The 27,482-nt window shown below is 39.5% G+C and overlaps 1 protein-coding gene across 3 annotated transcripts in view; it reads left to right on the top strand.

Annotated features, from left to right (window-relative positions):
• The first annotated feature begins 4,291 nt into the window (after positions 1-4,291).
• Positions 4,292-27,482, top strand: part of KCTD8 (potassium channel tetramerization domain containing 8) — an 89,143-nt gene continuing 65,952 nt past the window's right edge. The window contains exons 1-2 of one of the 3 annotated variants that reach the window (XM_066995823.1): positions 4,292-5,233; positions 8,793-27,480. In XM_066995823.1, coding sequence (XP_066851924.1) covers positions 4,390-5,233; positions 8,793-8,809 — 861 coding nt within the window. In that variant the 5' untranslated portion in view covers positions 4,292-4,389 and the 3' untranslated portion in view covers positions 8,810-27,480. Of the gene's footprint in view, positions 5,234-8,792; positions 27,481-27,482 lie in introns of those variants that run through there. The other 2 variants (XM_048072888.2, XM_013172813.3) reach the window with 2 other exon arrangements.

Raw genomic sequence — 27,482 nt, 5'->3', positions numbered from 1 at the left:
AGATGTACAACTTCTTAATACAAAAATATTAATAACCGGAAAAATGACAGAAATTATAACAAAAAGAGGAGAGAACCATGAAAGCAGCCAATTCTTTTAGGGCTTACTGAGAAATACGATTCTGCTGGCAGTTTGTCACACACTTGTCTACAATTTTAATGTCATTTTGGGGGGGCTGATGAGTTCTTGAAAGACAACATAATCTTCCTAAATGCTTATCAGGTGATTTCTGTAATTATTATAGACCCTCTCACTGTAATCATATTTTTCTGATTGATGCTCTTCCTGCCTGATCCTGCAATTCTGGACAGAGAAACAATTCCCTTTGACTTCACTGGAAATCTGCCAGAAGACTCTTCTTGCTAAAAAAAGTTCACTTAATTTATTCACTTACCGGGATTACAGAGTTTTCATAATTTTCTCTCTAAGAACCTCTGATTAAGCAGCCAATTTCATTGTTTGTTCTTCTCCTACATGTTATCCTCTACTTTGTTGTTCATTTTCACTAGGGGAATATGATGTATTTTGCAATTTAATTTGAAAAGTGGTTATGAATCTTTCATTTTGTATTATTCAACTATGTAAAAATAAGACTAACAGCAGAAACCACCACGGATAGTAATAGTGAACTTTTATTTGTTTAAATTTATTTTTAAAAAATGGTGAAATGTATCTTTAAAACATATGCTCTAATCTTAACTGTTGTCTGGGAACAAGTCACTTGTGAAGGTAACTGTCACCTTCAGCACTCTTCTCAGAAACCTTAAATATTTTATTTATCAGTTTTTAACCAAATATATTTTCATAACAGAGATTACAGAAACATTTTTAAAATGTAAATAACTTACCTTTTACAGGTGTAAAAAAATTACAGGTGTAAACCTTTATCAGTTCAAAAACTGACAGAGCAATAAGCCAAGTAAATGTATTAGTCCCTAATATCCTGATTTCCATTTCAGAACTGAGCAGTCTGAGCAGCAGCAAACGTGTGCTTGTATCTATATGAATTTCTCATAAGGATGACCCAGTTGATCTGGATGATACAGTCTGGATGATCTCCCTGCCCCTCCTTTCTGCTACTTTCCCCTCTCAGCATGATCGTTGCGGAGAAGTCTGGATTTATCATGTAGCCTGATCAGGCCAGCACCTGAAATGACTCCACGGCAGGAAGGACTATGGTAAAAGGAAGCTTTTTCACTGAGGAATATGGTCTGCCTGTGTCTGTCCAGGCTGACTGCTTTCCCAGGGGCTGTTGTGGCTGTCTGTTGCTTGCACCAGTGTGCCTACCTAAGGCCAGGGCTGGCGAATCTCAGACAGAAATTACTGCCTACATGAGGTCTTCCGCCCTATCTTAAAATGCTCCCTGAAATCACTTTCCTGATTTCACCTGCATCTTTTTTTCCCGCTCTACTTTAGGAATCAAACTCCACCACCCATTTGAAGCATAAGGAAATTTACTTATGTACTTGCGCATTTACTTGTTTCTGTTGAACTGGCCTCAGGCTTCACCCACATGGCACTGCAGGACATTGTTGGGACATACTATGTAAGCAAGAAGAGGCTTCTTATCCTATAGAGCACAAATATGTTCTCTCTGCCCCATTCTCATGTAAAACTACCTCTGAAATTTATATGAGGTTTGGTCATTGACCCAGACATATGCATTGTTGGGCATAGAATGTACTTATTCACAGAGGAAACCATAAGCTGACCAAACAATTGGAAGCATACAGGAGCTTAATGCAGAAGCGACTGCAAGCATTCAGTATGGTCATTTTTCCCGTGCTTCAGACAATGGCTGTTCAGCCTGGAATGCTCAGCCTGGAAGAATGAAGGACTAATTTTTCCTTCCCCTCCCCACCCCCCCCCCGATAATCTTGAGAAGAAATTTCTACTTTCCCTGAGTAATATGTTAACATTTGTTTTATGCATGACTCCTATGCAACCTGCCAAACTTGGGCAATCTTACGTGGTAAATGATCTCACTCTAACATTTGTCAAGTTGCATATCCTTAGATTACGTCCTTACAAACACAACTCAGTAGAGAGAAAGTTTAACACAGTTCTACTGTAGCTATGTGTTTCTGGAGATGAGAAAGACAAGCAATTGTTTCCTTGCTAATGGCACTGCATTAGGTATGGTAGCAGCTCAGTGCCATTCATTGGTGTGATGCTGCAACATCACAGCCATACAGTGCTCGGGCACAAGTTGTCTTAGACATGGACAAATTATTATTCCATACTACACAGAAGAGGGCAGGTATGGAATCTGTCCTCTTAGAAATTAGAAGAAATGTTTCAACTGAATTCTCAAGGAGAAACCCTGAAGGCAAGAATAAGACAAGGAAACTGTCTTCTCTCATGCCTTAAGGATTTGCACCTAAAGAAATATGTGACAAAATGGTCAATAAACAATGATGCCCTGCTTTCTTCTTGTCTAGCAGTTTGAATATTTTTTCTGACCTTCAAGAGCATTTCAAACAAATAACCAAAGAGAGAGAATGTGGCTTAGTTTCTTACAGTCATCCCTGTTTTCAAAACTATTCATCAGTTTCAGCGTGTGGTCAAGAAGAGGCACTAATGGTATCTTTTCTGTATGTTTATTCTTTATAACAAGCCCTTTCAGACCCAAGTAATTTTTAAGTTTGAAGCATAACATAACCTAGTTTTCTAGAAGTCTTCTCTCTGTCTTTCCAACATTCTCCACCCAACGGATAGGTGGGATGCACCTCCCCTAACATTAGCCATGTGAAAGTTAGGAGTGCTCTCTAAACATTATATATAAGGATTGTCGACAGCAAATGGAGGGAGATGGTAGCACCATAGACTGATTCATTCCACCTCGAAAGAGGTACCTAAGACAGGTGGGATGAAGTGCTGTAGAAATATCTGTGCTAGTGCATTTAAAGAAGTTCTTTCTAAATAGGTTGAGGAACATGACTGAGCTTCTGGTGACTGCTGAAGGAAACTTCCTCTTCTTCACCAGCACCTTCTAGTGAGGAGGTAACAGACTGCAACAGTATCTACCTGTGAATGGCTGTCTTCTGAAGACTGAAGTGTGATCGTTATTTAACTTATGAATGTGCTGGGCTACTGTGTCTATATGGCATAATTAAGGCTTGAATACTTAACTTGTAAGGGATCATAAAAAATTAAAGTGTTGCCATGAAGTACCCAGCAGAGTGGAGTCACACTTAGATCTGGCACTAGGAGTCTGAGAAATCCTGTCAGTTTTAGGCCTCAGTTTCTACTGGCAAGAGCAATTGCACGTCTTTCTTCCAATACATGGGCACAAGTCTGCACTCTAGTACGTTCCAGCAGCACAGACTGAAAGTACATGCATCAGAAATCTGGATGCAGGTGAGCTGTGGCTCCGGCTAAGAACAAATAAATAAAAATTAAAAAAATCTACTCTTTAAATAGAGTACAAATTTAGTTGTTACACAGCCAACAACCCAGATGGTGATGTGTTCCAAGACAAAATCTGTGTTTGGCATCTGGATCCCGGTGGCAGCTGACTTTCTTTTCTGCTCTGAATCACCCCAATTCCGTTGCGAAGTGAGAGATCGCGTTGAGCTTCTGCCACAGCGCTCTGAAAATCAAGACCCCGGCGATGCATGCAGCGTTTGCGTCCCAACGTGGCCTGTCAGAGCCATACCACCGGCACGGCTGAACACCCGTTTCTTTGATGCCCTCAATTAAATTCCTCCCCTTCCCTCGCGGTGAAGGCGTGCTGATTATACGGTGAAATATGTTGTCATATGCACCCTGCTGGATGCTACTTTTGGACGGACCACCGTCATTCTGGCTGTGAAACTCTGTAAGCGCCGAGCGGCGCGGCAGCGTAAGGGAGACAGAAGGGGGGGGGAGCCTGAGAGGTTTTTAAGCGGGGGGAACAAATAAATAAATAAAAATAATCCGAAGCGAAACAAAAAAGCCACCCGGCAGCCGAGGCGAAGGGGAGGAGCCGGGCTAGGGGCTTGGCTCTCCCCTGGGCCGTGCTTGGCAGCGCGGCAGCGCTTCGCCAAGTGCCAGCCGGCTCCGGGGGCTGCTCGGCCGCGGGGCCAGGGCTGCTGCGGACCCCCCGGGGCCGGGCGGGGCGAGGCGGGGCCGGGCCGAGCCGTGCTGGGCCGGGCAGGGTCGGGCCGGGCAGGGTCGTCCCGGCGGCGGGGCGGCGAGGGGGCGCCGCGGGGCAGGTGAGGGCCGGCGCCGCGCCCCGCGGCGGAGCCGGAGAGCGGCGGCTCCGTCCAGGCGCTTCCGGGCGCGGCGGGGAAGGAGGAGGGGTGGGGTGGGTGGAGGGAGGGAGGCAGGCAGGGAGGGAAGGAGGGAGGCCGCCTTTTTTAGGAGGGAGACCCTCCTTCGCGGCCGCCCGCCCGCCCGCTCGCAGCCATGGCTTTGAAGGAGGCGGGCGGCAGCATCCTGCCCATCAGCGACATGGTGTCGGGGCCGTCGGGCTCGCCGTTCCCCGAGGTGGTGGAGCTGAACGTGGGGGGCCAGGTGTACGTGACGAGGCACTCCACGCTGCTCAGCGTCCCGGACAGCACGCTGGCCACCATGTTCTCGCCCTGCCGGGGCGGCCCGGCGGCGGCCCGCCAGCTGCCCAGGGACAGCCGGGCGCGCTTCTTCATCGACCGCGACGGCTTCCTCTTCAGGTACGTGCTGGATTACCTGCGGGACAAGCAGCTGGCGCTGCCCGAGCACTTCCCCGAGAAGGAGCGGCTCCTGCGGGAGGCCGAGTACTTCCAGCTGGGCGACCTGGTGAAGCTGCTGTCGCCCAAGGTCACCAAGCAGAGCTCGCTCAACGACGAGGGCTGCCAGAGCGACCTGGAGGACAGCAACTCGCAGGGCAGCAGCGACCGGCTGCAGCGGGCGGCGCTGGACAAGCGCTCGGGCTTCCTCACCGTGGGCTACCGCGGCTCCTACACCACGGTGCGGGACAACCAGGCGGATGCCAAGTTCCGCCGCGTCGCCCGCATCATGGTGTGCGGCAGGATCGCCCTGGCCAAGGAGGTCTTCGGCGAGACCCTCAACGAGAGCCGCGACCCCGACCGCCCCCCCGAGAAGTACACCTCCCGCTTCTACCTCAAGTTCACCTACCTGGAGCAAGCCTTCGACCGGCTCTCCGAGGCGGGCTTCCACATGGTGGCTTGCAACTCCACCGGCACCGCCGCCTTCATCAACCAGTACAGGGACGACAAGATCTGGAGCAGCTACACCGAGTACATCTTCTTCAGTAAGTGCTGCCCCCGGGGGGGTGCGCGGCGGCGTCCGGCGGCCGCTTAAATCTGCCTCCCCGCTCCCCTGAATAAAAAACAAAAGCACCTTGCTGCCCCCCCCGCCCCCTAAAAAAATACCCTAAAAACGTCGTGCTGTCCCGCAGCAACGTGTAACTGGGCGAAAAATGGGGCTGCGACCCCTCTTTAAGCATTGTCACTGCCACAGTACTTTGTCCAGGGGGGAGCCCGGGGCTGCCTGATGTCTCCGGAGCCCAGACCGGAGCGGTTCTCCCCCCCCCCCCCCCCCCAAAGACCCAGTTGGAGAAATCGGGGCTGTTCGCACCTTTTGGAGGCGAATGTGCTCTGGGGAGGAGCAGCCCCCCTGCCCAGTGTCGGGGTCTCCCCGCGGGGCATCGCGGCGGGTCCCAGTGCTGGCTGCGCCGCTCCATGGTGCGGGGACTGCGCCGCTGGAGCAGGGAGAGAGGAAGGGTTTTTAATATTTCATTACTACGTTGCCTTCAGCTCTTGTTAGCTGCGGAGTAAGCACGCTGCTGGCAGCGGGCGTGCTCCCGATGAGGGCAGCAAGGGCAGAGCCATGTCCCGGGGGAGCAAGAAGGAGCCTGGCTCCAAGGGAGGAAAAAACCCAAATGTATACACAAAAACTCCGTGGTGTGTACACAGCTCTTAAGTAACTCTGCTTGTTGGCTCTGCGTAGCCTTAAAGGTTGCGGGTCACTCGCAAATAGGGGAATCAAGTGATGGAGAATGCTGGGTTTCTGTCTTACGAAGTACTCAGCCCTCTGTAGGGCAGGGGTTTGGACTGCTGAAATAGCAGCTGGATGGAAAACACCAGCCCTTGGCAGAGATCTGTCTCTGAAAGGCGGCAGAGGTTAGCCTTAAACCTTACTGCTGTGTTTGGGGAGTTAAGAGAGCCCTGCTGTTCTCCATCCCCTACCTTGTTCCTTCTGCCTTTGTGTGGTCTCCTGCTGCCTGAGGGCAGGAGAAGCGCTCTTGTTGAGCATCCATCTGCCCCTGGGTGAGATACACAACCCCAAACCCCACCAGGAGTGGGGCTAAACAGAAGCAACCTGTTCTGTATGCAAAACCAGATCTGTGCACAGGATTTAATAGAGGGAGATGTGAATGGCTTCCTATTGGGAGGAGAAAGTCATTCAATAGTTCACGTTGCTCTATGTTATATAGGTGGTGACCACCCTTTGGTGAACAAACTTCAGTTCTTCAGTCTTCAAAACTATGTTAAAACAGCTTTTGAAGATTCATTATGTAACCCATCAAGTTGATCATATCTGATTAGGAGATGTGAAAACTGAGTTGTTAGAGGAGCTTTACTTTCTCCTGGGTGGACTTAATCACGTAAAATATGCATTAATTAATTTTCCTTTCTGAAGAAAAGGGACGTACTAATTTTCAAAATAGTAGAAATTCCTTATTGTTACTATCAAGACTATGAAATAGCCTGTTCTGTTGGCTCAGACATAGGTTTTTTTTTTTATGTGCCTAATTATTTGTGTGCATTTGTGATGCTTACAATGTTTTGGATTCTTTTGTGTGTGTGTTATGATGAGGTTGCTGTATAGAACAGTGCTCTAATTCAGATCAGCATTCCAAATTAATCCCCGGTGTAATGCCACTGATTTATGTGGAATCATGCCAGGGATGAATTGGATGTTGTACACCACGATTTCTTTTTTGGCTTCCAGCTTACCATGTTATAACAAGTAAAACAGGTAGTTAATTACTTAATTTGGTAAATGAAAACTTCAGTTTTTGCCTAATGTTATTATTTTTCCCTAATCCTGGGTGCAAACAATGGCTGAGCTAAAGTAGGCTTAAAAGAAGGGGAACACGTTTTAATTTTTGTAGCCTAGTTTGGCAACCTTTGCTTAATGTAACTTTATAGATTTCTGTATGATTATATGATAGACTCTTTCAAAATGTAACAATGTTGAGATAACTTAAAAAATAAACAAACAAAAAAGAAAAACAACATCCAAATGGGAAGAGAAACAGGCAGAGCACAATGTCTGAAGTAATGCCTTAGGGATTATTTTTCTTTTTAACTGACTAAATGTCCAGTTGACGGAGTCTCTGATAAAACAGTGCTTTATAATGGAGGGCTCTGGATGGATTGGGTGCTTTCTGTAGCTTCTGACTCCTGCATAAGAATCCATTGAAGGGACAGCAAACCTTGAAAGCCTGCCCTGCTGCTGTATACTGGGGGGAGAAGACTGGTCAAGGTTACTGGCTGTGGTCTCTCCAAGACCATTTGCCAGGACCGTATTTGTTTATTCACTCACATAAAGACAGCTTTGTACACATCATGAACACCTGTGACCAGCAGCTATATTAGTTATTGGTTTGTAATTCCATAGCAGCCACACAGTTTTCTCTCCAGCTGTTTCTCCCGAGGACTTGTGGACAATTCTGAAAGTGTGGAAAAATACATGAGGATATACACATTCTAGCCATTTCCTTAGATCAGGACAAGCTGAATGAGTTTCTTCCCAAGCTACTAAGGAACATTTGAAGGCCAAAGGTGGCCTTTAATCTCTGCTTTGGGAAATGAATTTCAGGTCTGTTTCTAGTGTATCTCTATCTTCTGTATTTTGAATTGAAAAGACCCATCTCACTTTTTAAGAAAATAATTTCCACTTTCTGAAATGTTGTGACAGATGAAATTCATTTTGGGTACTAAACATAATTTAGTTAGTTTTTAGATTGCTTAGTATCCATGGATGGATTATTTGATTCAAGTCTGACTCAAGAACCAGGGATTGTTTGAGATGATGCTTTAGACTTTGGCAACATGTCCTGAAGCGTAGAGAGACAGGCTTCCTTAGTGTGCATAATTTTTTTTTTTTTAAAAAAAATAATTACTTGCCTTCAGTGGTGTGCAAACTATCACCTATGCAGTGACTGCTTCATTTGTCTCCACAATTTCTACGTATTGATGGCTCAGTTCTGGAAAGTGCTCAACAGATCAGTTCCATGTATCTATTACAAACTCTGTCTCCTAATGGCCGATAAAATTGGTAGCTTTTAATGTGGTATTGAAAGGGCTCTACTAGAGTGCATCACTTTTCCTTTTTTTTTCTCCCCAGTAGCTCAGCTCTGAGCTATACTTGCTCAGAGCCTGAAGACTAACTAGGGCTATTGAAGCTTACAGACCTTAACCCATGGGAGAGTGATTTGATTCTGTTAACACAGTATGAAACGCATCTGCAGTTTGGGAAAGAGGCTCAAGCTCTTTTGCTGCGTTAGTTTCAGGCCATCATGTGGACCACTGTTTTAGTTAATTACCTGTCAGTGTGCATAGGAGATAGCCCTCACAGAAGTTCCATCTAGATGGAGATGGGAGACCAGAAGCAAGGAGACCATACTTCACATGGCTGCAGACAACTTAGCAAACCCTGTTAGCAGGTCTCTTTGTAAGGATTTTGTGTAATTTACATTTTTAAGCTTTTGCCTTTCTTTTGTGGTTCACTGTATCTCTTGGTGCTATTGTGTAATGTAGAATTGCCTGTGCATGCTATTACTATATTTTTTTCTTCTGTAGAATCTAATTGGTCTTAATGGATTTTACATTTAACATCTGCTACACAATCTGACTTATGGGTGTTGACAGCATCATGCTCAGCTGGAAGCTATCCACTCTGAATTGACATGCATACTGTAAGAAGAAGACAGTAATATTTCATGAAAAAACTGTCGTATTCTGTTTCAATATCCCTGTTTCACGTGACATTTTGTTTCCGTGTCTTTTATTTTTATTCATAACAGGTGACGTTTGCATGAATTTACGGCACTTATTTTCCGCTCGGTCATAGTACGCAGAGATTACACTGGTGTCTCTGGAAATTGTCATAAACAAATGTTAATAATTTCATAATCAGTAGTGGAATAATCTATTGGAAACAATGGAAAAAAAAGAAAACCACTCCCACCTCAAAAACAAGCAAGTAAACAAAAGACCACACCACCACCTCATTGTTTATATCTTTGTAATACAGAGGAGAAGAAAACAGGAGGTGATGATTGAAACATGGAGAAAAAACATAGGTAAAATAGCTTGAGATGTTAATTGTTCTGTAAATGTCAAATCGAGTTCAACATCCCACTGGGATAGCTAGGGGGCGGTGTGTTGGCAGGTAACCCTAAACTGCTCTGAGGAAACAGTGTCAGGAGATCCATCTTGTGGGTGGTTTCTGTGGCAATGCCAAGCTGCTCTTCATCCATCACTATTTGGTAGTGTTTTTGCTACATGGAGTGTGTCTTTGATACTTTTTTTAACCTCCCTTTTTATGTATGGAATGAATACCTGGAACTTGCTAGGCTTGGAAGAGAAAGGAGACTAAACCAAAAGTAAAATAAGGATATTGCTTCTCTGTGGAATGTGAAGGTGGGCTATTTTTTCTGAGCCTGAATCAGAGTCTCAAAGATTTGAGTGGAAATTGTTGGTGTATTTAATCCATCACGTCTCCCTGCTATGATGCAGTGTGATGTAGGAAGGCTTTAGATTTCTGACAGTATCAGAATCTAGGAATGTTGGTCCTGGTAGGACTATTGCGTGACGCTTTTTAGAACTTAGTGACTTTGTAAGTTGTCCTGTGACTTCGGAGAATTGACGTACAACTTCAGGATATTCTGCTTATTAGTCCAGTTAACTCTAATATTGTTTAAAAATATATAAATAATAGTATGCTTTATCTTGACATCTTCCAAAATGTATGTCCCTGAACTTAAAAGGATGAATCAAAGCATACAGTCATAAATTACTATTATGAGAATATCTTCCTTATGCCACCATTTGACATAGTGAAATAATCCAGAGTACTGAAATTGATATTCTAATTTCAGTCATCATTTCAATCTACAGACTCAATTTCAGGGACTGATTTTTTTTTAAGATATGAAATTAAAAAGGAATTAGAACAAATTCTGCTTTTCAATAGATAATGAAAACCAGAGTTTCTCTACAGCTAGTGTGTAAAGACACTGCACTAAAAATGATACCGGGAACCTTTTGATTTTCTTAAATTCAAATAGAAGTATGCAAGACTCAATACAATGATTTGTGATTGAGCTTTAATCATTATTATCTACATTCTGCTCTTATTAAAATAAAGTTAAATTTTTAAGTACTGTATAACCGCTTTAACGTTTGGAACTGAGGGTTGGAACTGTTGCACAGTATCTTAAAAGTAAAATTGGGGATTGTCAGAGGAAACATCTGTCCTGGTATTATATACTAGGATTACTACTAGATGAGTAACAGATTCCTTGATACAAGCAGCTATTATTTCTGGTATTTGGAAATGGAAATAGACTAGTTTTGATAACTATTCCAGACTTATACTTCTTATGCATTGGTTGGGAACGAAGTTACAATGTTGGAGAAGCTGACTTTGCTGGTTCTCTAATATTTTGCAGGAAAACTGCTTCTTGGTGTCAGATCACTTCATGTATTTTCAAGGATTTATGACAGTGGTTGCAGGGAAATGTTTACATTTTGACAGTGGAATGAGCAAATCATATCTTATTTTTTTCTTTATTGTCAACATGAATTTCTAGTTATCTACTGTTCAAACGCAGAATTTGTGTACAAAAGTTTTTCATAGTATACTGCTCCAACATCATGATTTAAAATTAAAACATTACTGCTAATAAAACATATTTTGAAACGTATTTGCTTTCACAGTGTGATATGGCTGGTAATTTCCCTGCTGCTTTTCTCCTTTGCAGCAAATACGGAATTCATTATGCTGTGATGAGAATTTGTGTGGTGTGCAAAAATTCACTGAGCGCTGCACAAAGAGGGAGCTCAACAATACTCACGTTATCCTCTTTCTGCCACAGTTCTGCATTTAAACATATTTCCTCAGAAATGAAAAGCCTGTCAGCCAGCTCTCAAAGATGAAATGCTACGGGCGTGAGGGAAGACTGAAGTGGTTTCCACTAACCTAAGCCTAAGAAGGGCACTCTTTGTGGCCCAGCTGAACATCAGCATGATCTGAACAAACCATCCAGAAATAATCAGTCACATTTTGGTGTGTTATCAGCTTAAGGGTGAGGTCTTTGTTGAGGCAGGTATCTAGGACAAAGAAGGAAAGTATGGAAGGTGGTATGCATCCATTTCACTCCTGTGGGGTGACCAGGACCAGCGTGGTGCCTGGTACAGTCCCCAGCCCGCATTGCTCTGTTCTCTCAGCAGCTAGGCACATCCTGGGTGTCTCTGCAGAAGTGAATAACATGGCCCTGCTCTGGTCTTCCATCTCATTTTCTATCTCTACTTTTGGATTACTCTACTGCCAGAGTCATGTAAGAAGTCTATTACACAGTTGAGTTGACCAAGGTCATATTTACAGGGTTTTTCCACACTACAGGCTGATTATTTGGTTGGAGGTTGTTTGGCTTGATTTAATTGTTGAGGAAAGCTGGAGTCACTATACCAGATAACATCTTAACTTGGCAAGCAGATATTGATATTTTTGTATCTGAGGATGACTATTTCATTTCTCATTGCTAGACTTTTCTTACTTAAAGTGGCAGGAATAGTAATGGCACTCTCAAATCATGGCTCTTAAATTGAGCCACAAGTCCAATGGAAAATCCTTTAAAAAATTACCTGGCAAAACTTCATTTTTCTTTAGCAAATCAAATGCTTCATGATGGATTTCCTGGGGAGGTTGTTCACTCTAGCATGATAAAACTGCATGTTCTTTTTGAGAAGAGGTAATTTATATTCTAATTAAAGTTCATATATTAACTAAATGTTAGGAGAAAAAAGTGCTAGGTCTGAAATGAAATTATCATTCTCAGTAGAGTTTAACTACGTCTCTTTAAATATTTTGCATTACTTTTATTTTTTTATTTTTAAATCAGTAATGACCTTTGCATATTTAGCTTTTGTCTCATATATATTAAGGATTGTTCAGTGTTTTTTAAATTTTTTTTTAACCTAAATGGGATTAATCATACAAACAGTGTGTGAAACTCACACTCAAGCCCCATTCACAGCTGAGAGATAGACCTTCACTGGGACCGAAGCACCAAATAGTCTTGCACTAGTCTTTTACATCAAAGTGAAATTCAAATTACATGAGTAATTATTTAGTGTCATAATTGTTTCCAGTACACAAAATCCTAGCAGGAGGCAAGCAGTGATGATTTATAATTTTCATGGCACTTGTAAAAGAATTGAATGCAACCATTCAATTTTGGTTGCGTTTTATCAGAATGTGGTAACAAAACTTTGTTACGTTTTGATAGTTTAGGTTCAGAAGACATTTAAATGAAAGGGTGCATCTAGCTGCAAGGTGCCACTCCGCTTATGTAATCACATCTCTAAATATTTTCAGGACTTCACCACACATGTAAATATCACAGTGGTGTCAATGAATGTTTCCCATTTTTAGCGAAGAGATGAATACAATGGTTTAAAAATGTTTAAGCAAGTATTATTTCATATTTATGGTATGACTTCTATCTTGTCTTTCCAAGGTTGGGAGCAACGTATTTACCCATTCTTTACCCTATGCGTGCCAGCCAGGCCATAAGCAGTGGGAGGACTGCTCTCAGTGATTCATTCATCGCCATTTCTCCTGGTCAAAATTCTGTTGTTCGCTTTCTCATTGTTCTCATATTCCTGAACTCTGTTGCAGGGGCTCTGAGCAAAGGAGGCGCAGAGACAGGAGCCACTGCCTCGGGGGATTGCCTCCGCCTCCAGGCGGCTTCTGCTGCCTCTGGGCTGTGTGTGCTTGTCAGGTTTGCTTTGTAGTGCTTGTGTACACTGTGCCCGACTTCTTTTCTGTTTCAATGATATGCACTTAGCGAATAAGGAAAACCATAATGGATTATAGAATAAAAAAGTAATAGAAATTCCTTTTGAAGGGGATTCGACAACACTTTTACAACACTGTGAATAACAGTCCAGAGACAAACAACTCAATCCAAAGTGCAAGTACATGCAGCAAGAGTAACTAATGCATAGAAGTAGATATGCTGCATGTTTTCTTTGGGGGAGAAAGAGAGGGATGAAAAACTAAAGAGAAATCAACACCGTCATTATTTTTTATTAATGAAATTAAATATTCCAGCTCTTTATTTAGCATGCGTTCAGTTTTACTGTACATAATATGTAGAGATGTTCTCTTTGCATTAGCACAAAGATGTAATTCAGAAATGAAATCAGGCAGTATATTTTATTTATTTGTTAAAACCTTCAGATGTGTTTTGTATCTTTTCTTCTTCATCCTTACTGGGATTTACTCTTTAGTGGTATTAACAAATACTCCCAGAGAGAGAGGAGTTGGTGCTCAGGGACTCTTGTCACATTTTGTTGTAAACAGACTTCTGCAACTTAGGATAATAGTGAAATTGTTGTGTATATACATTGTTGAACATGGATGTTGGTAGGTTCTTTCAAGGTTTATAACTATGTAAGTGTATTCTATGGAAGGTATTAAAGTGTGCTATCATTCCAGAGGCTTTTAACCAGTAAATATTTTGTATAGCTCTTGGATATCTGTGAAGCTTTTTAAATTTGTTAAATAATAAGAAGAAATTCATGTCTAAATTCTAATGCAAGCATGTCTATATGCATAGGTATGTGTATCATGTATACACACATGGTTAATGATACTCAGAGGTATATAATCTGGCAACATTGTTCGTGATTCAAAAGTTTTTCCACAGCAGAGTTAGCAAGCTCCTTTCTTTATTCAGATTACTAATGAAATACCCATGTCTATCCTATCTGATGGTCGCAGTTTAAGGTACAAAAGAATTAAAGTGGACATATGCAGTACGATTTTAAATGCTCAAACACAAGGTATTCTTATCCTTTTGCACAAATAAGCAATTTCCCAGAATAAACGAACTTATTAAGAGGAAGAATTTTCTTTTGGAAGATCAGTTCACTTTTCCTTGTCTTGATTTCATTTACCTACTTGGTGATGACAAGCTGTATATGAAAAAACAACCATAAGTGGGCTCAGTGGGTACTATGTCACCTAGTAAAAGTAGAATTCTTTTTTTTTTTTTAATTTCCCCCTGTCCTGGAGAGATGTAAGAGTCTCTAGGGCTGATTTTCAGTTTCTGTTTGACGTAAGTATATCCAGAGGATGTTTATTAAACATTTTCCACCTTTGTCTGTTTGCTGCTTATTTCCATACTTGCTTCTCATCTCAGACTTGCTCATCTTTTTTTCTATTTGTCATTTTCTCTCCTTCCCCCGTGCTTTGCATTTTTCCTTCATCTTTCTGTTCAGCTAATTGCCTCAATTCCACCACTTGCTCCAGAACTGAGAATCTAAAGCTTGCATGTAATTTTCTTACCCTGCTCTGACTAGGCTGGATACAAGTCACATCAAGATGAAAGTTTGGTAGTGGTATGCACTGGACCATGTATTTAAACTATTATGCCTTATTGACAGGACATGCAAGTTTGGTTTTGTTTTCCAAATATATCTAGTTTCAGTGAAAAAACATTAGCTCAGCTACAGATTTTGAAAGTTTAGATTCACAGTATTTCTAATATCAAAATGCAAAAGAGAAATCTACTTATTCCTTCCTAACTGTGTTCCGTAATAGCTGAACTAGAGCATGAATGTAACTTGGAGAGTCTGTGAAGTATATGCATTATTTGACCCTTTGTAAGTATAATAAAAAAGGGGTGGTGCCAATATTTGTATGTAGTGAAATATATTTTAAGGATGACTGATCTTAAAGAGGTCCAGAATTGCATATATACCCATTATAGAAATAAATAAAAAGCTATGATATAGTTCTTTTCAATATGTTTTCATAACTTAAAAACAGTTTATTATAACAAGATGTTTTTGGTTTTGTTTTTTTTTTCCTGCCTACTAATCAAATCTCCACTAAAACCACCATACCAGCAAAACTTTCAGAGTAATGATAAATATCTATTATGTGTAAGTAGAAGTATTCTGTAATGCTTGTGGTCTTTAATCCAAGGTTCTTTTGTTCTCATTGGAATTCATGAATACTAAATAATATAAAAACAAACTACAAAAGTGTTAGAAGGCAGATAAAGTAAGTCTGGAAAATTTATCAGGGTTGTCTTTCTCCACTGTATTGTCTACGCATTAAAGCTAAACAACATTTTCTGCTAGTCTTTCTTAATAAAGACAGTTTCTTTCCCTTTTTCTTAAGTCACCCATTTATACCCAGTAACTTCTCAGTATTGTTGTTTGCAGACAGCTGTTACTATTTCTGTTAATGCCTACTGTGGCTTTTTAGTTGATCTGAAACAAAGTAGAGGCATGGTTACTCTTGCCTTTTCACCTATTTTTGTCTCTTTCCAGTGTTTAGGAATAAAAATATCACTCATTTCATCCTTCTAAAAATAACTGCATGCAATCTTGTAAGAGTGTGATCAATATTACTGAAGCTACTTGGACTTCAGGAAAAAAATATCAAAAAAATTCAGCTATATGTGATGCAAGATAGAATGGGATGGTTGTTTAAGTAAGGTTGGATCTGTCCTCTTGTATCCAAATTTTTGGCGTTAAACCCCTCACCTTCCTTTTTCAGTGGCATCCATTCTCAGAACCACTTCTTGAGAGCAGGAACTGTCAGTATCTGTGTATGTGCATATGCCTTATCATATTAAAACAATAACAAAAAATGTGAAAGGAATATAACTATGAACACTAATTTGTAATCCCGCTTGCAATTTTTACTTTCCTAATACCTGTAGAGTTTAATTTTCTATGTTAGCAGTTCCTTAGAAAGGTACACATAGCTGCTACGTGTTTGTTTTGTCATGACTCAAACATCACTTTCTGACCATCTTCTTTTTTCACATGAAATCTTTTCATGCTGTCAGTTTGTCTCTGGGGATATAATAAATGAATATAGCATTTCTAAATGTTACAGACAAAGATAGACAAAATGTATATCCTTAAGCTATCATCCCCCCCTCCAAAAATTGAGAATAAAAGCTAACAATATCTGTAAGCTTTAGAATAACGCTGTAACTCCATAAGATAAAAGATACAAACTTTTCAGAAATTTATGGGTTATTTAGTATGTGACATTTTGAGTACTGATTGAATTTTTGTTTTATCCCATAACCTGCCAAGATTATATATATTCATATAATCATTAGCCATCAGCCTGGCCTCCAGTCATAACAACACTCACATTTTCGCTTGCACCCTTTCATTACTTGTATTTTCCACCTGCAATGGAAGTAGTTTGGTGTCTAAATTGGTGAAATTATGCCCCTAAATAACTGCATCTGTGATCACATTTAATTACAGGAAGAAGAAGGCACTTGCTGTAGAAGAGATTAGGGTAAATGCTGCCTGTCTAATCACATCCCTGGTGGCTGAGCTCTGGCAGTGCTTTATTCCTAAATCCTCTTGCTGTGGAGGTGATGAATAAAGCCTGCGTGGTCTGTGCAAGTACATGTTTGGGTCTATTCAGAGGCTTTAGTTTTTTGTGACATACTAGGGGCGAGCTGGATGTGGGTCAGTGCTGCCAAAAATATGTGGGGGCCTCTCGGTGTCTTTGGCTAGGTGGGCTGAGCAGGGCTGTAGGCCTGGGACCCAGGGCTGGGCTCTGGGGAGCTGGAGCCTGTCCTTGCTGTGGCCTTGCTGGGGGTCCTGGGCCTGATATGGGATCCTGGCCTGTGCAGGAGTCCCACGTTGGTGGCCAGGGTCCTTAAAACCAGGCCTGGCAGCAGCGGGTGGAAGGAATTTGTGATTGCCTGCTTTCTGGGACTACAAGCAGAGAAGCCAAGAGCTGTGTCCTCCAAGGACTTGTGGCAGGCCACCATCACGGGATTGCTTCAGAGCCTTGAAATCCCGGGGCAGTGATTCATGGCTTTTTTTTGTTTTCCTCCTTCCTCCATGCAATTTCATGAACTTCTTATGACACAAAATACATGAGAAATAACTCCTTGAGTTATTATTATACATGAAAAGCAAGGGTTTCTGGTCAAAGACACCAGGAAGGCAAGAGTTATACCTAGCAAAGGTTTATTCAGTGACGAAGCACGTTACTTGAGTTTCTTCAATGGTGCTGCTGAAATGGTGTAAATTTAATAGTAATCTTTGATTTACTAAGGTTGATCCAAATATTCTTTACATTTAGGTACAAAATACGGAGTAGGAAAAAAAAGCTTGTGTTATAAGCAATAGGTAACCTGGAAACAAAACACCTAGGAAAAAAAAATTGCTTTTCAGACTTATGTAAAAGTGCTTGATTTTTAATTAGTATTGACAAAGTGACTGCATGCAAGCCTATCTATGTTGTCACACTTAAGATGCATGAAATGTTTAAAGGAGCTTGGGGGGTTGCTTAGCTGCATTTTCTGAAAACACGAAAAATACTCTGAAGTTTGAGAAGATGCACTTTTTTAATCTTTAATACATCTGTTTGGAAACAGTTATCTTCTTTTAATCAATAGTGAGGCTACTAGCAAAAACAGATATCCTTTTTAATGAACCATATAATTAATCACATTTTAGAATAGCATGAGTCTAAAATTGAGCTCCAAATCAATGCATATGGTCTTGAATGTATTTTCAGAAAATTCAGAAAACTTCAGGAAGAATTTCCATCTGCACTTTGAGTACCAGTCAAACAGTAGGAATAGAAGAACTGAAGTTTATGTTGCTGGTTTGGAAAACTTGGTGGTTCTTACCTTCATGACTGGCAATAAACTGTACTTGTTTGACTTCTTCTTTATCCTGTGGCTATATTGGAGGTTTAGCAATACAGAAATCGACATTCTTAGCAAAATTCACCTTTTTTTAAAAAAAAAATTCTATCAGTGTTTACCTCTCAGTCATTATTTTGCTCAATTAAATGAGTTTATAACAGCGATACTACTGTACAACAGCAATAGTGGTAAAAGCTATTTACTGTATTATCAAGTAGCTGTATAGCAAAGCTATTGCAAGTTACTGGGTAATTACTGGTTGTTCAGAATGTGTTGCCATAATTTCTGTACAGGAAGGTGTGTGGTGTTAGACTACAACACAGTAAATTAAGACTATTCCATATTACTTGTAGCAGCTGTGTAACACTCAGCTTTAGAGCTTCTTAATAGACTTACAAGTTCCTTGATAGAAGGAAAAAGTCTCTTGCGTTAAGGCATTCAGGCGTTGGAATAGGCTGTGCCGTGATGCTGTGTATGTTGGGCATCCTTGGAGGTTTTCAAGACTCAACAGCATCAAGTTCTGTTAACCTGGTCTGGCCTCATAGATGCCAGACCTTTCTTTTTGCTTTGAGTTTTGAGCAGAATGTTGGATTAGAGATTGCCTCAATTACCCTGTGATTCTGTGCTAGGTGTTTTAACTTAGTATTGGAACTGCTGCAGGTAAATGAAGTAGATTATAGAGAGCTTTAAATTCTGGTTACTCCGAATGTCACGAGGTTCAAAACCTGAACTTAACGTTATCATTTTACTTACTTTTTTGTATCTTACATCTAGTCTGAACTGAAACAAATACTCCAGGAAAATGTTTTTTTTTACAGGACTTTCTGGCTTAAATTCAGAACCGTAGAATGTTGAACAGGCCACAAATAAGAAAGTACCTTACACAAATTTTACAAAATTAATGTTGGATGTTACTATGGTGGTTGATCAACTTTTGCTTGAAGAAAGACATGTAAAAAAAATATAGTAAATCACTACTGTTTAAATCTCTAACCACTTTCATTGCCATTCTTGAGACATAGATACCTCCTATAAAATTTAAATATGACAGATCACCTTGGATTTCTTTGGGATTTTCCTCATTTTTATATTTTTGATTGGTGTTTGGTTTCTTTAGTATGACATATTTTTGCTTGAGCTCTTCAGCCTCTGTATTTTTCCCCAGCACAGCTTGAGTCAGTTTACATAGTAACTGAAAATATGCTGAGCAGAATTTTTTTGGTAGCTTGGAAAACTTAAGAAACAAATCATCAAGCAAACATGAACCATGCTGAATTACTTTTTAGTGGTTCTCCTGGATTTATATTAATCTATCTGTAAGTACTGAAGTACCTTCTTCATAAGATATGCCTGATCTACAGTGGATTTCTAAAGCTATCCAGGGCCTAATAGGGAAGTGTCAGAAACCTCACTGAGGGAATATCCGTTTTGATTTTGTAGTGTTGTATTTGTGATTTTGTATTCCAGTGGCTAGAAAGTCTTTTTTTATCATTGTCTGATTTACTACCACGAAAATCTATCAAATTGTGAAGGAAAAAGAAGATGCATTAGAACTTTTTCCCTTTTATTGATGTTTAAAAGCTTCATGTCCACCATATGTTCCATTGTGGTGCATCTTCAATAAAATGCTAAGATGCTACCAAGAAAATGTTGTCATGTTACAGTGAGTTTAAATGTGTGTATTTTTAAGTTGTTTTTAATTATCCAAATAATTAATGCAAAAGGAAAAAGTCTTGGTTGTGTACAGTCTATGACAAAAAAAGAAATTTATTATGGGTTTCTCCTGCTATTTCATCTTCTGTAGTATACCTAGTAGAAACTGCTAGACATTCAAAACGATGAGCTCCATTTTCTTCTTTCCATAAGCAAAGAACTAACTTCTGTCCAGGATAGGACAATTCTATGCATAAACCAGTTGTTCATGATAGCAGAGAGGGAAGGAAGGGTTCCTGAGTAAGAGCAGCCACGAGGCTTTGGTAAATCCTTTCTGTGCCTAAGTTGGTGTTATGTCATAGATGCAGTGAGCCGTGGAGTTTAACCCCTCAGTGATTTGCATGGGCCGGCCTCCTCATTTCAGGACTTTTTAGGCTCATCTCCAGAGTTTAACTGATCTCACAACTCTGCTTATGTCTGTCATCCCTTCTTCCTGGAGGAAGAAAACCTGGAGGGGCAGATAATTGCTTTTTATTTTAAAAATAAAAGCCTTTCATTTATGCATGATCATGTGAATGAGGAGCTTAGTGTCTGTTGGTGCTATGACCTCTTTTCAGTACTCTTTCTACCTTTATTTGTATATTACCATTGGAACTACAGTAGCAAATTACCAACGCAGTATTTCCAAATATTTAAATCTGATGTGTCATAACCTTAAATCTATATATCTTATATTGTGTCTATATTTAACTATCTATAAATGTTTAAAGAAAAGGTATTAGCTAGATGTGATACCCTGGCTCAGTACTCTGACTCATATTGTGGTGGTTTGGGAGGAATATAAATAAAGTACTTTGAGATGTATTTTCCTTGTAAAATTATTGACAGGAGTTAAATTCTTGGCAAGATACTTTGCTTCTTTTCCTTTTATTAACATTTAAGAAGTAGATAGCTGCACCAGTATGTTTCAGGATGTTATTGCCATATCTCATATGCCTGTTATTTTTTCATACATTCTTAAATAGTCAAACAAATATCTCATTGATCCTTGGTGATTATTAGAATGTTTAGTGTTGAAATAATTTGTTTTACCATGTGACTTATAACACAAAGGAATTCCTAAATGATTTTGCATAAACTAAGAACTATTAGTTTCATCTTGGGTGAAAGCTTCTTGCGGTCTTTGCATTTAGTTCAGTTTATATTTATATGTAAATTGTATCAAAACACAATTATTGATTTTAACAATCATTGTATGTAATGGTAAATCCTACATCAAATAAATAAGAATTATCAACTATAGAAGACTATGCTAAAGTAATTCTGCTTTTTATAATTCTTCTTTATGAATTATACTTTTATACAGGATTTTCTATCCACATATTTCTCTTTTAAGATGATGATGTTTCACCCCTCAATGGGTAGGAAAATAGTCTCAATGGCACATAAATACATTTTCATTTTCTCTTTTCTCTCCTCCAAATTAACAGTATTTCTCCAGCATTACTGGAGACAAAAAAGTGACTACATTTTAATCAAGATGCAGAAACTAGCTATGTGGCCTCTAAGAGACATTGGTTCAGCCTGAATTCGAAGCAGGATTTTCTTGTGGTGGGGATGATAAGGAATATCTGTACCAGTTAAATAACGCTGTCATGGTGTAGTTTGGGAAAGAGGTAGACTACAGTGTTACTTGAGTAATTAAAATTCTTGATTAGCTGAGGGGTAACGTAGAAGTTATAGCAAGTTATAGAAGTAAGAAACAATTTATGATAACGTTTATGATAATCAGTCTTTATAACAAATCTGCAGTTTTTGTAAAATTATGGGCTATGTGCTTTTGGTTTATATCATTTGTACGTAATTTCAGTGAAAAGTTGGTCCAAGCAAAACAGGTCAGGTCCTTTGTGTGTCCATTGAGCAATTGTAGATAATTGCACAGGATGCAAAACAACAGAAACTTGTGGCTGTATTGAGAGAAATCTTCTTGAAAGATATGAGAAGATCTTCAGCTAATGCAGAGACAAAACTGAAGAGTCCCTGATCTCTGGTTGTGCAGTCCATCTGTTAAGATGCAGTGCTTTTCATAGACTGTGAGTTAGAGAATAAAGCCTTGAAATTGTAAGTCTGAAATTAAGTTGGTGCTAATTAAGAAAAATGTCTTTTAGTAAAAAATTCTTGCTGTTAAATACTGTAGAATTTTATTTTTAGCTTTACAAAAGTCACTTCAAATGAGGCTACAGGGATGAAGAGCTCTGATGAACCTGTCTGCCCTGACACAGTACAATCTAATGGAAGCCATTGCAGTCTGTCAAGTCAAGCAGTTTTCTATAAAAGGCAGGATTTATATATATATTTTTAAAGAAGAGTAACTAATATTATGAATGGAATGTTTTATATAGGTTCAAAACATTTGGTAGAAGCTGATAGCATTTCATCTACCATGTTGCTGAACCTTTTTTCTTTGCTTTGTTTTTGTTATATTGATTTTCCACACTAGATGGCAGTGCATTAGCACTAGTGCATGATAGGGGAATTGATTTAATTTGTCCGGGGGGGAACAAATCCTTCTATTTCGTGCTTCCTTATACATACATAGCTCAAAGAATTGCAAAGGAGACTGGATTACAATCAGCCACATATGGGTGTGCAAAGGAAGATGTAAATTATTTCTCCTCTTCTGTTGTACAAAAGAAAATCCATTCAAACTGATTGAACTAGGCTTGCATTGGCTGTAGGTGAAATGAACCAGGTCTCTTTCTCTGTGCTGTCCCTAAAGAATTGCATCCATAGAAACTTCATATGAAGCATTTTATTGAGTTAGAGCTGAGAATACATCCAGACTCAGAGCAGATTGCCTCACAGTTTTGAGCCATGTGTTGTCTATGCTGAGAAGTCAGAGAAAAAAAAACACAGCTTCCTTCTCTTTCCAAGAAAACCAGGTGCTGGAGAGGTGGGGATGGAGAGCAGAGGGAGATGACTGGGGTTTGGGGGGGAAGGAAAGGTAGTTCCTAGGTATGGCTTTAGCCATACCACCCAATTTAGAGAATCGAAAGGCAGGGACGGGGAGAATGAAGAAGTGCCCACTGTAAGAGAAGGTCAGGTTTGCGACCATCCGAGGAACCTGAAGGTGTTCCAATCCATGGGATGAGATGCATCCAAAGGTCCTGAGGGAACTAGCGGATGAAATTGCTAAGCCACTATATTTGAGAGGTTCTGGCAGTCCAGTGAAGTTCCCACTGACTGGAAAAAGGGGAACATAACCCCCCATTTCTATAAAGGGGGGGGGGGGGGGGGAAGACCTGGGGAACTACAGGCCAGTCAGTCTGAACTATGTGCCTGGCAAGGTCATGGAGCAGATATTCCTGGAAACAATGCTATGGCATATGGAAAATATGGAAGTGATAAGTGACAGACAACATGGCTTCACTAAGGGCAGATCGTGCCTGACAAATCTGGTGGCCTTCTGTGACAGGGTTACAGTGTTGGTGGATAAGCGAAGTGCAACTGATGTCATCTACCTGGACTTGTGCAAAGTCACTTTGACACTGTCTGGCGTGACATCCTTCTCCCTAAATTGGAGAGACCTGAATTCTATAGATGGACCACTTGGTGGGCAAGGAATTGGATGTATGGTCGCACTTGGAGAAAAATGTAAAAGCAGGAAGCTTGGAATTGAAATTTAACTTGAAATTAAGGTATAATGTTCGAAATTTATCGGTGAGGGCCTTCAAAACATAAGGTTATTAAAAACCAGACCCCCCCAAAAAAAAAAACAAACAAAAAACCTACAACCCCTTGTCTCTCATTTTAATCCTCCTATATAAGGACATGAGTATTTTGGAAAAAATGCAAATATGAATAGACTGTGGTCAAAAAAAGTCACATGCAGTACCAGGAGAAATTAAACACCTTAAAAGAAAAGCAGCAGTTGAAATAATTAAAAAAAAAAAAATAGGTTGGATGCAGGAATAACTGATTGTATGAAAAAGAGCTGAAAGAAAGAGGGTATAAAAGAGACTGAAAAAAAGGTATCAGGAAGTCAAGAGTTACCAAAGAAATACCTTTCTCTATGTGGATTTCCTGAAGAGTCTCTTCATGGTGGGGACTTGCTCAGAAATAAGATCATTGTTTCAAGTCTCATTCAAATTTATACTTACAGGAGATAAATTCGCTGCACCACCTTTATCTTGCTCACTGGAGTTAAGCATTTTAAAATCAGGAAAGTTTTTGCCTGGGGCTGGGAAGACTACTACCATGAATATATTTTCTTAAAGAAAATTTAACTAAAGTTGGTGTCTCCTGGGACCTCAATGAATGCAGCTTCTGCCTTATTTATTCAGGTTTATTTTATTTTTTTGCTACATTTCTACTGAATGAGCTGGATAAAAACAAATTGAAATGCAGGAAAACAAATTTTTCTCTCACTGGTTTTTACTAGGTCTGCCACACTAGCTGAAATTTCATTAATACTGCTGGCAGGAAAGCCAAAGGAATGTTTGCCTATCTTTTACCATGATGTTCACAGAAACTTTATCTTTTAGCAAAATGTGCTGCTGTTACTTGCTGTAATTTTTTTGTAGTTCACAGAAAGCGTAGTTCTGCCTATAATTTATTACATAATTCTGCCAGAAGATGCAGATGGCTTGCTATAAAAATGCAGCTCAAATTGTATTTGACTTAAACTATTCCTTGTTTGTTAGGAAAAGCAACAAATGGTGTGAAGTCGGAATTTGTCAGGAACTTTGTGCTAGAAAGTGAGCCTAATTCTTGGGACAATTATGTGGGAGGTAGAAGTTGCCAGCTCTATAAATCAGAGAGAACAAATGACTGAATATAGACCTCCCACCTCTGACTTTTCTAATCATCAGGTTAGGTTGTCGAGAAAAATACCTACTCGCTTTTAAGGAAAAAAAAAACAACACAGTTGCATTCAAATATAAATATGATGCCTTGAAGATTTACGTAAAACAGAAACTTGTTTTCCAGTTAGGCTGCTTCTTCCCATCAAGAGGAGACATAGCACAGAGCTGTTAGAGGAAAAATGTCTGGGGTATTTTAAGGAAAAAAAATACTATCTATACAATCAGTATTTATAAAAGTTAATATTTGTTTATATGAACAGTATTATGCAGATATTTAAAATGGTGGGAGTTCTTGCTGCTGTTGTTGTTTTTTACGTTCTGTCTTGCTTTTGTTTTCTTTCCCAAACATCTTGTGGTCAGATGATGAATTTGGATTTTCTTTTTGATGTAGATCTTTGGGAATTCTGAAAAAAAGGATTCGGAGAGTAGGTGAACTACTCCCAGAGTTTGTCTTCCTTTCAGTCTTCTGTTGTGAGCACACAGTTTCACATACTGGACGATACATGGTAGCCAGAGATCTAGGGTCCCTCTGTGTACCCCCCCCTGCTAGAATTTCTTTAATATTAACATAATTGCATTTTGAGAGGCTCCACTAACCAATCTGGGTAGTATGCAGATCAAAATCCAGTTTAAAAAGAAGATAAATTGTAAACATTCAATGTAAGTAGCAAAGAAACGTAACATCTATATTTTTTAAAATAATTAGAGAGTCTCATTTGAATGTGGTTATCTCATCAGTAGATTTGTAGCCATTCTCATGTTTTTTAACAGCAATGTTAAGCATTTGGAGAAGCAGCAGCAATCTTCGTGTTCAGGCAATCCATGAGCATCTTGCTCTAATAGCAGTTTATCTTGCTCGTATGGCAGTTCTGATTAGATCTGAAGAACAAATGAATGACAGGATTCTTCAAACCACCCAAATGACTTGTCTTTACTCATATCTGTGATTTATTTGTAAACAGTTGGTTTGCTTTCAAGAATCAGGCTTTGCAAGCAGAAGGAATACATATTTGTTAAATTTGCACACCCATAATCCAAGCTTTATTTCCTCAAAAAGGCAATGTGCTGTTCCAGACTATTTTCTTGGGTTTACTGTGGCTGTGTTTTTGAAACACAAAACAATGTCACACCTATCCAGTTTTGATAATCTTGACATTCATGAAGAGCACATTCATTATGGGTTCCTACTACTACTTTCCCTCCCCAATGTTTTGCTTGCCTCCTCCTGGATCTGAAATGTCACCTCCACACGGAGTTATTACTGTTGCTACGTTGACGTTAGCATTCCTTGGTACGGCTTTTATGCCATCCAATTGCTTACCAGTCGAGTTTTGCAGATTACACTTGAATTACTCTAAACATCATCTGGGAGATATCCTTCCAACTCATTGGACTTGGGAAAAACATCCTATCATAAATTAAATTTTGAATGGCTTTTCCTGTCACAGATACTCCTGCAAAATATTCATTATGCACTCCTGTTGTCCTCCTAATTTCTTCCTTTTCCTTCTTTACTTGAACCTATATAGCTTTTTTATTTGTTTGCCATCATCTTCCTTTTGAGAGGCTTATAGATATGTTCATTATCCTTTTGACTGTGATATTATTTTTCTTTTGTTTTGATTTTTTTATGCATTTTTAACTCCTTTCTTTGCTGTCACTTAGTTTTTCTGCCACTGTGTTTTCTCCTTACTCTTCTTTTTTCTTGTTTAATTCATTACCTTTAAGTTTTGTTGTTATTTTAATTTAAAAGTCTCTGTTGCCTTATACAATTGCTTCTAAATGGAAGGCATTCTACCAGCAGTTGAAGACTTTGTTCTCAGGGGGTTTAACAGACAATCCCTCTACCTCATTTTATGATTTATTCTGTTTTTATCAAAATTAAAACCTTTAAAAGACAGCAGCTTTGGTTCTTTCTTAATTGTCTTTGTTTTCTCATCTTGTCTTGCCAGACATATGGAAACAGCTGGTTCCCTTGTTTCCATTCCTTAACTGTTACTTCCCATGGTCACATTCTGTTCTACAGCGGTGTAAGTTCTTTGGGTGGCGTAATAGAGATAAAGAGGTTTGTATTTTCTTTGTAAAATGTCACGCTTCCTTATTCTTTCTTTCAATTCATGTTTTAAAATGGAGACTGAAATACATGATCTCGCTGTTTAAGGCTTCATTTTTTTTATTCCTTCATGAATAAGTTCTGCAACATACTCGAAGTCCTTTGTTTCCATTCACTATTGTTGGTTTCTCCTTTAGATCCAAATCCTTGGTCCAGCTGAAAAGCCAAGTTGTGGCTGCCCTTATAGCATAAAAAGTAAACCTTTATGCATTTTTATTTATTATTACAGACAAAAATATAAAAGCTGCTAAGATATTAGTCTGTTTTTCTCCATATTTTTGTTTATTGCAGTTACTTTCTGCCTCACTTCATATAAAAGCAACTAAGGTAGTGAGGTATATTTATGTCCTTCTCAGTTAGGGACAATAAACTTACAAAACTGAAATAAAATAATTTGTGCTAATATTACTATGCAATTATTTAATGAATTTTCTTCTTGGAAAAATTCCCTAAAAAATTAATGGGAAAACGGCTAATTTTATCCAACTTGAAAAATATTTAAGAAAACACAGAAAGCATCTATCCTAAAAATTAATGCTCAGTTATTTTTATTCCCCATCCTGTATTCTGTGGACTCGAGTTTCTAGCTTTAGATGTGCAACTTTAGCATTACCTCATTGTCATGTTAACTTTGTGAAACTTAATATTGAACTGAGTTTTTATGGAAAACAATATTCTCTTCAAAGACAACAAGAGAATCATAAGCCATTAAAATTCAAGAAGAATTCTTTGAGAGAAAAAAGATCATATTCAATCATGCCACGTGTTAAGAAGTCAGCAACAAAAGACAGGATATTTATCTGTGATGATCACAGTGCTGCATACAGACAGGAGGCAAAACCAGAACTGGCATTTTAATTTAAATATCCAAAATTGCTGGTCCCAAGGATCCTAAGTATCACTATTAAAATTATTCTTTCTC

This window comes from Anser cygnoides, chromosome 4 (assembly GCF_040182565.1).
Source record: "Anser cygnoides isolate HZ-2024a breed goose chromosome 4, Taihu_goose_T2T_genome, whole genome shotgun sequence".
NCBI lineage: Eukaryota > Metazoa > Chordata > Aves > Anseriformes > Anatidae > Anser > Anser cygnoides.
This window is presented reverse-complemented; position numbering and strand designations above follow the sequence as displayed.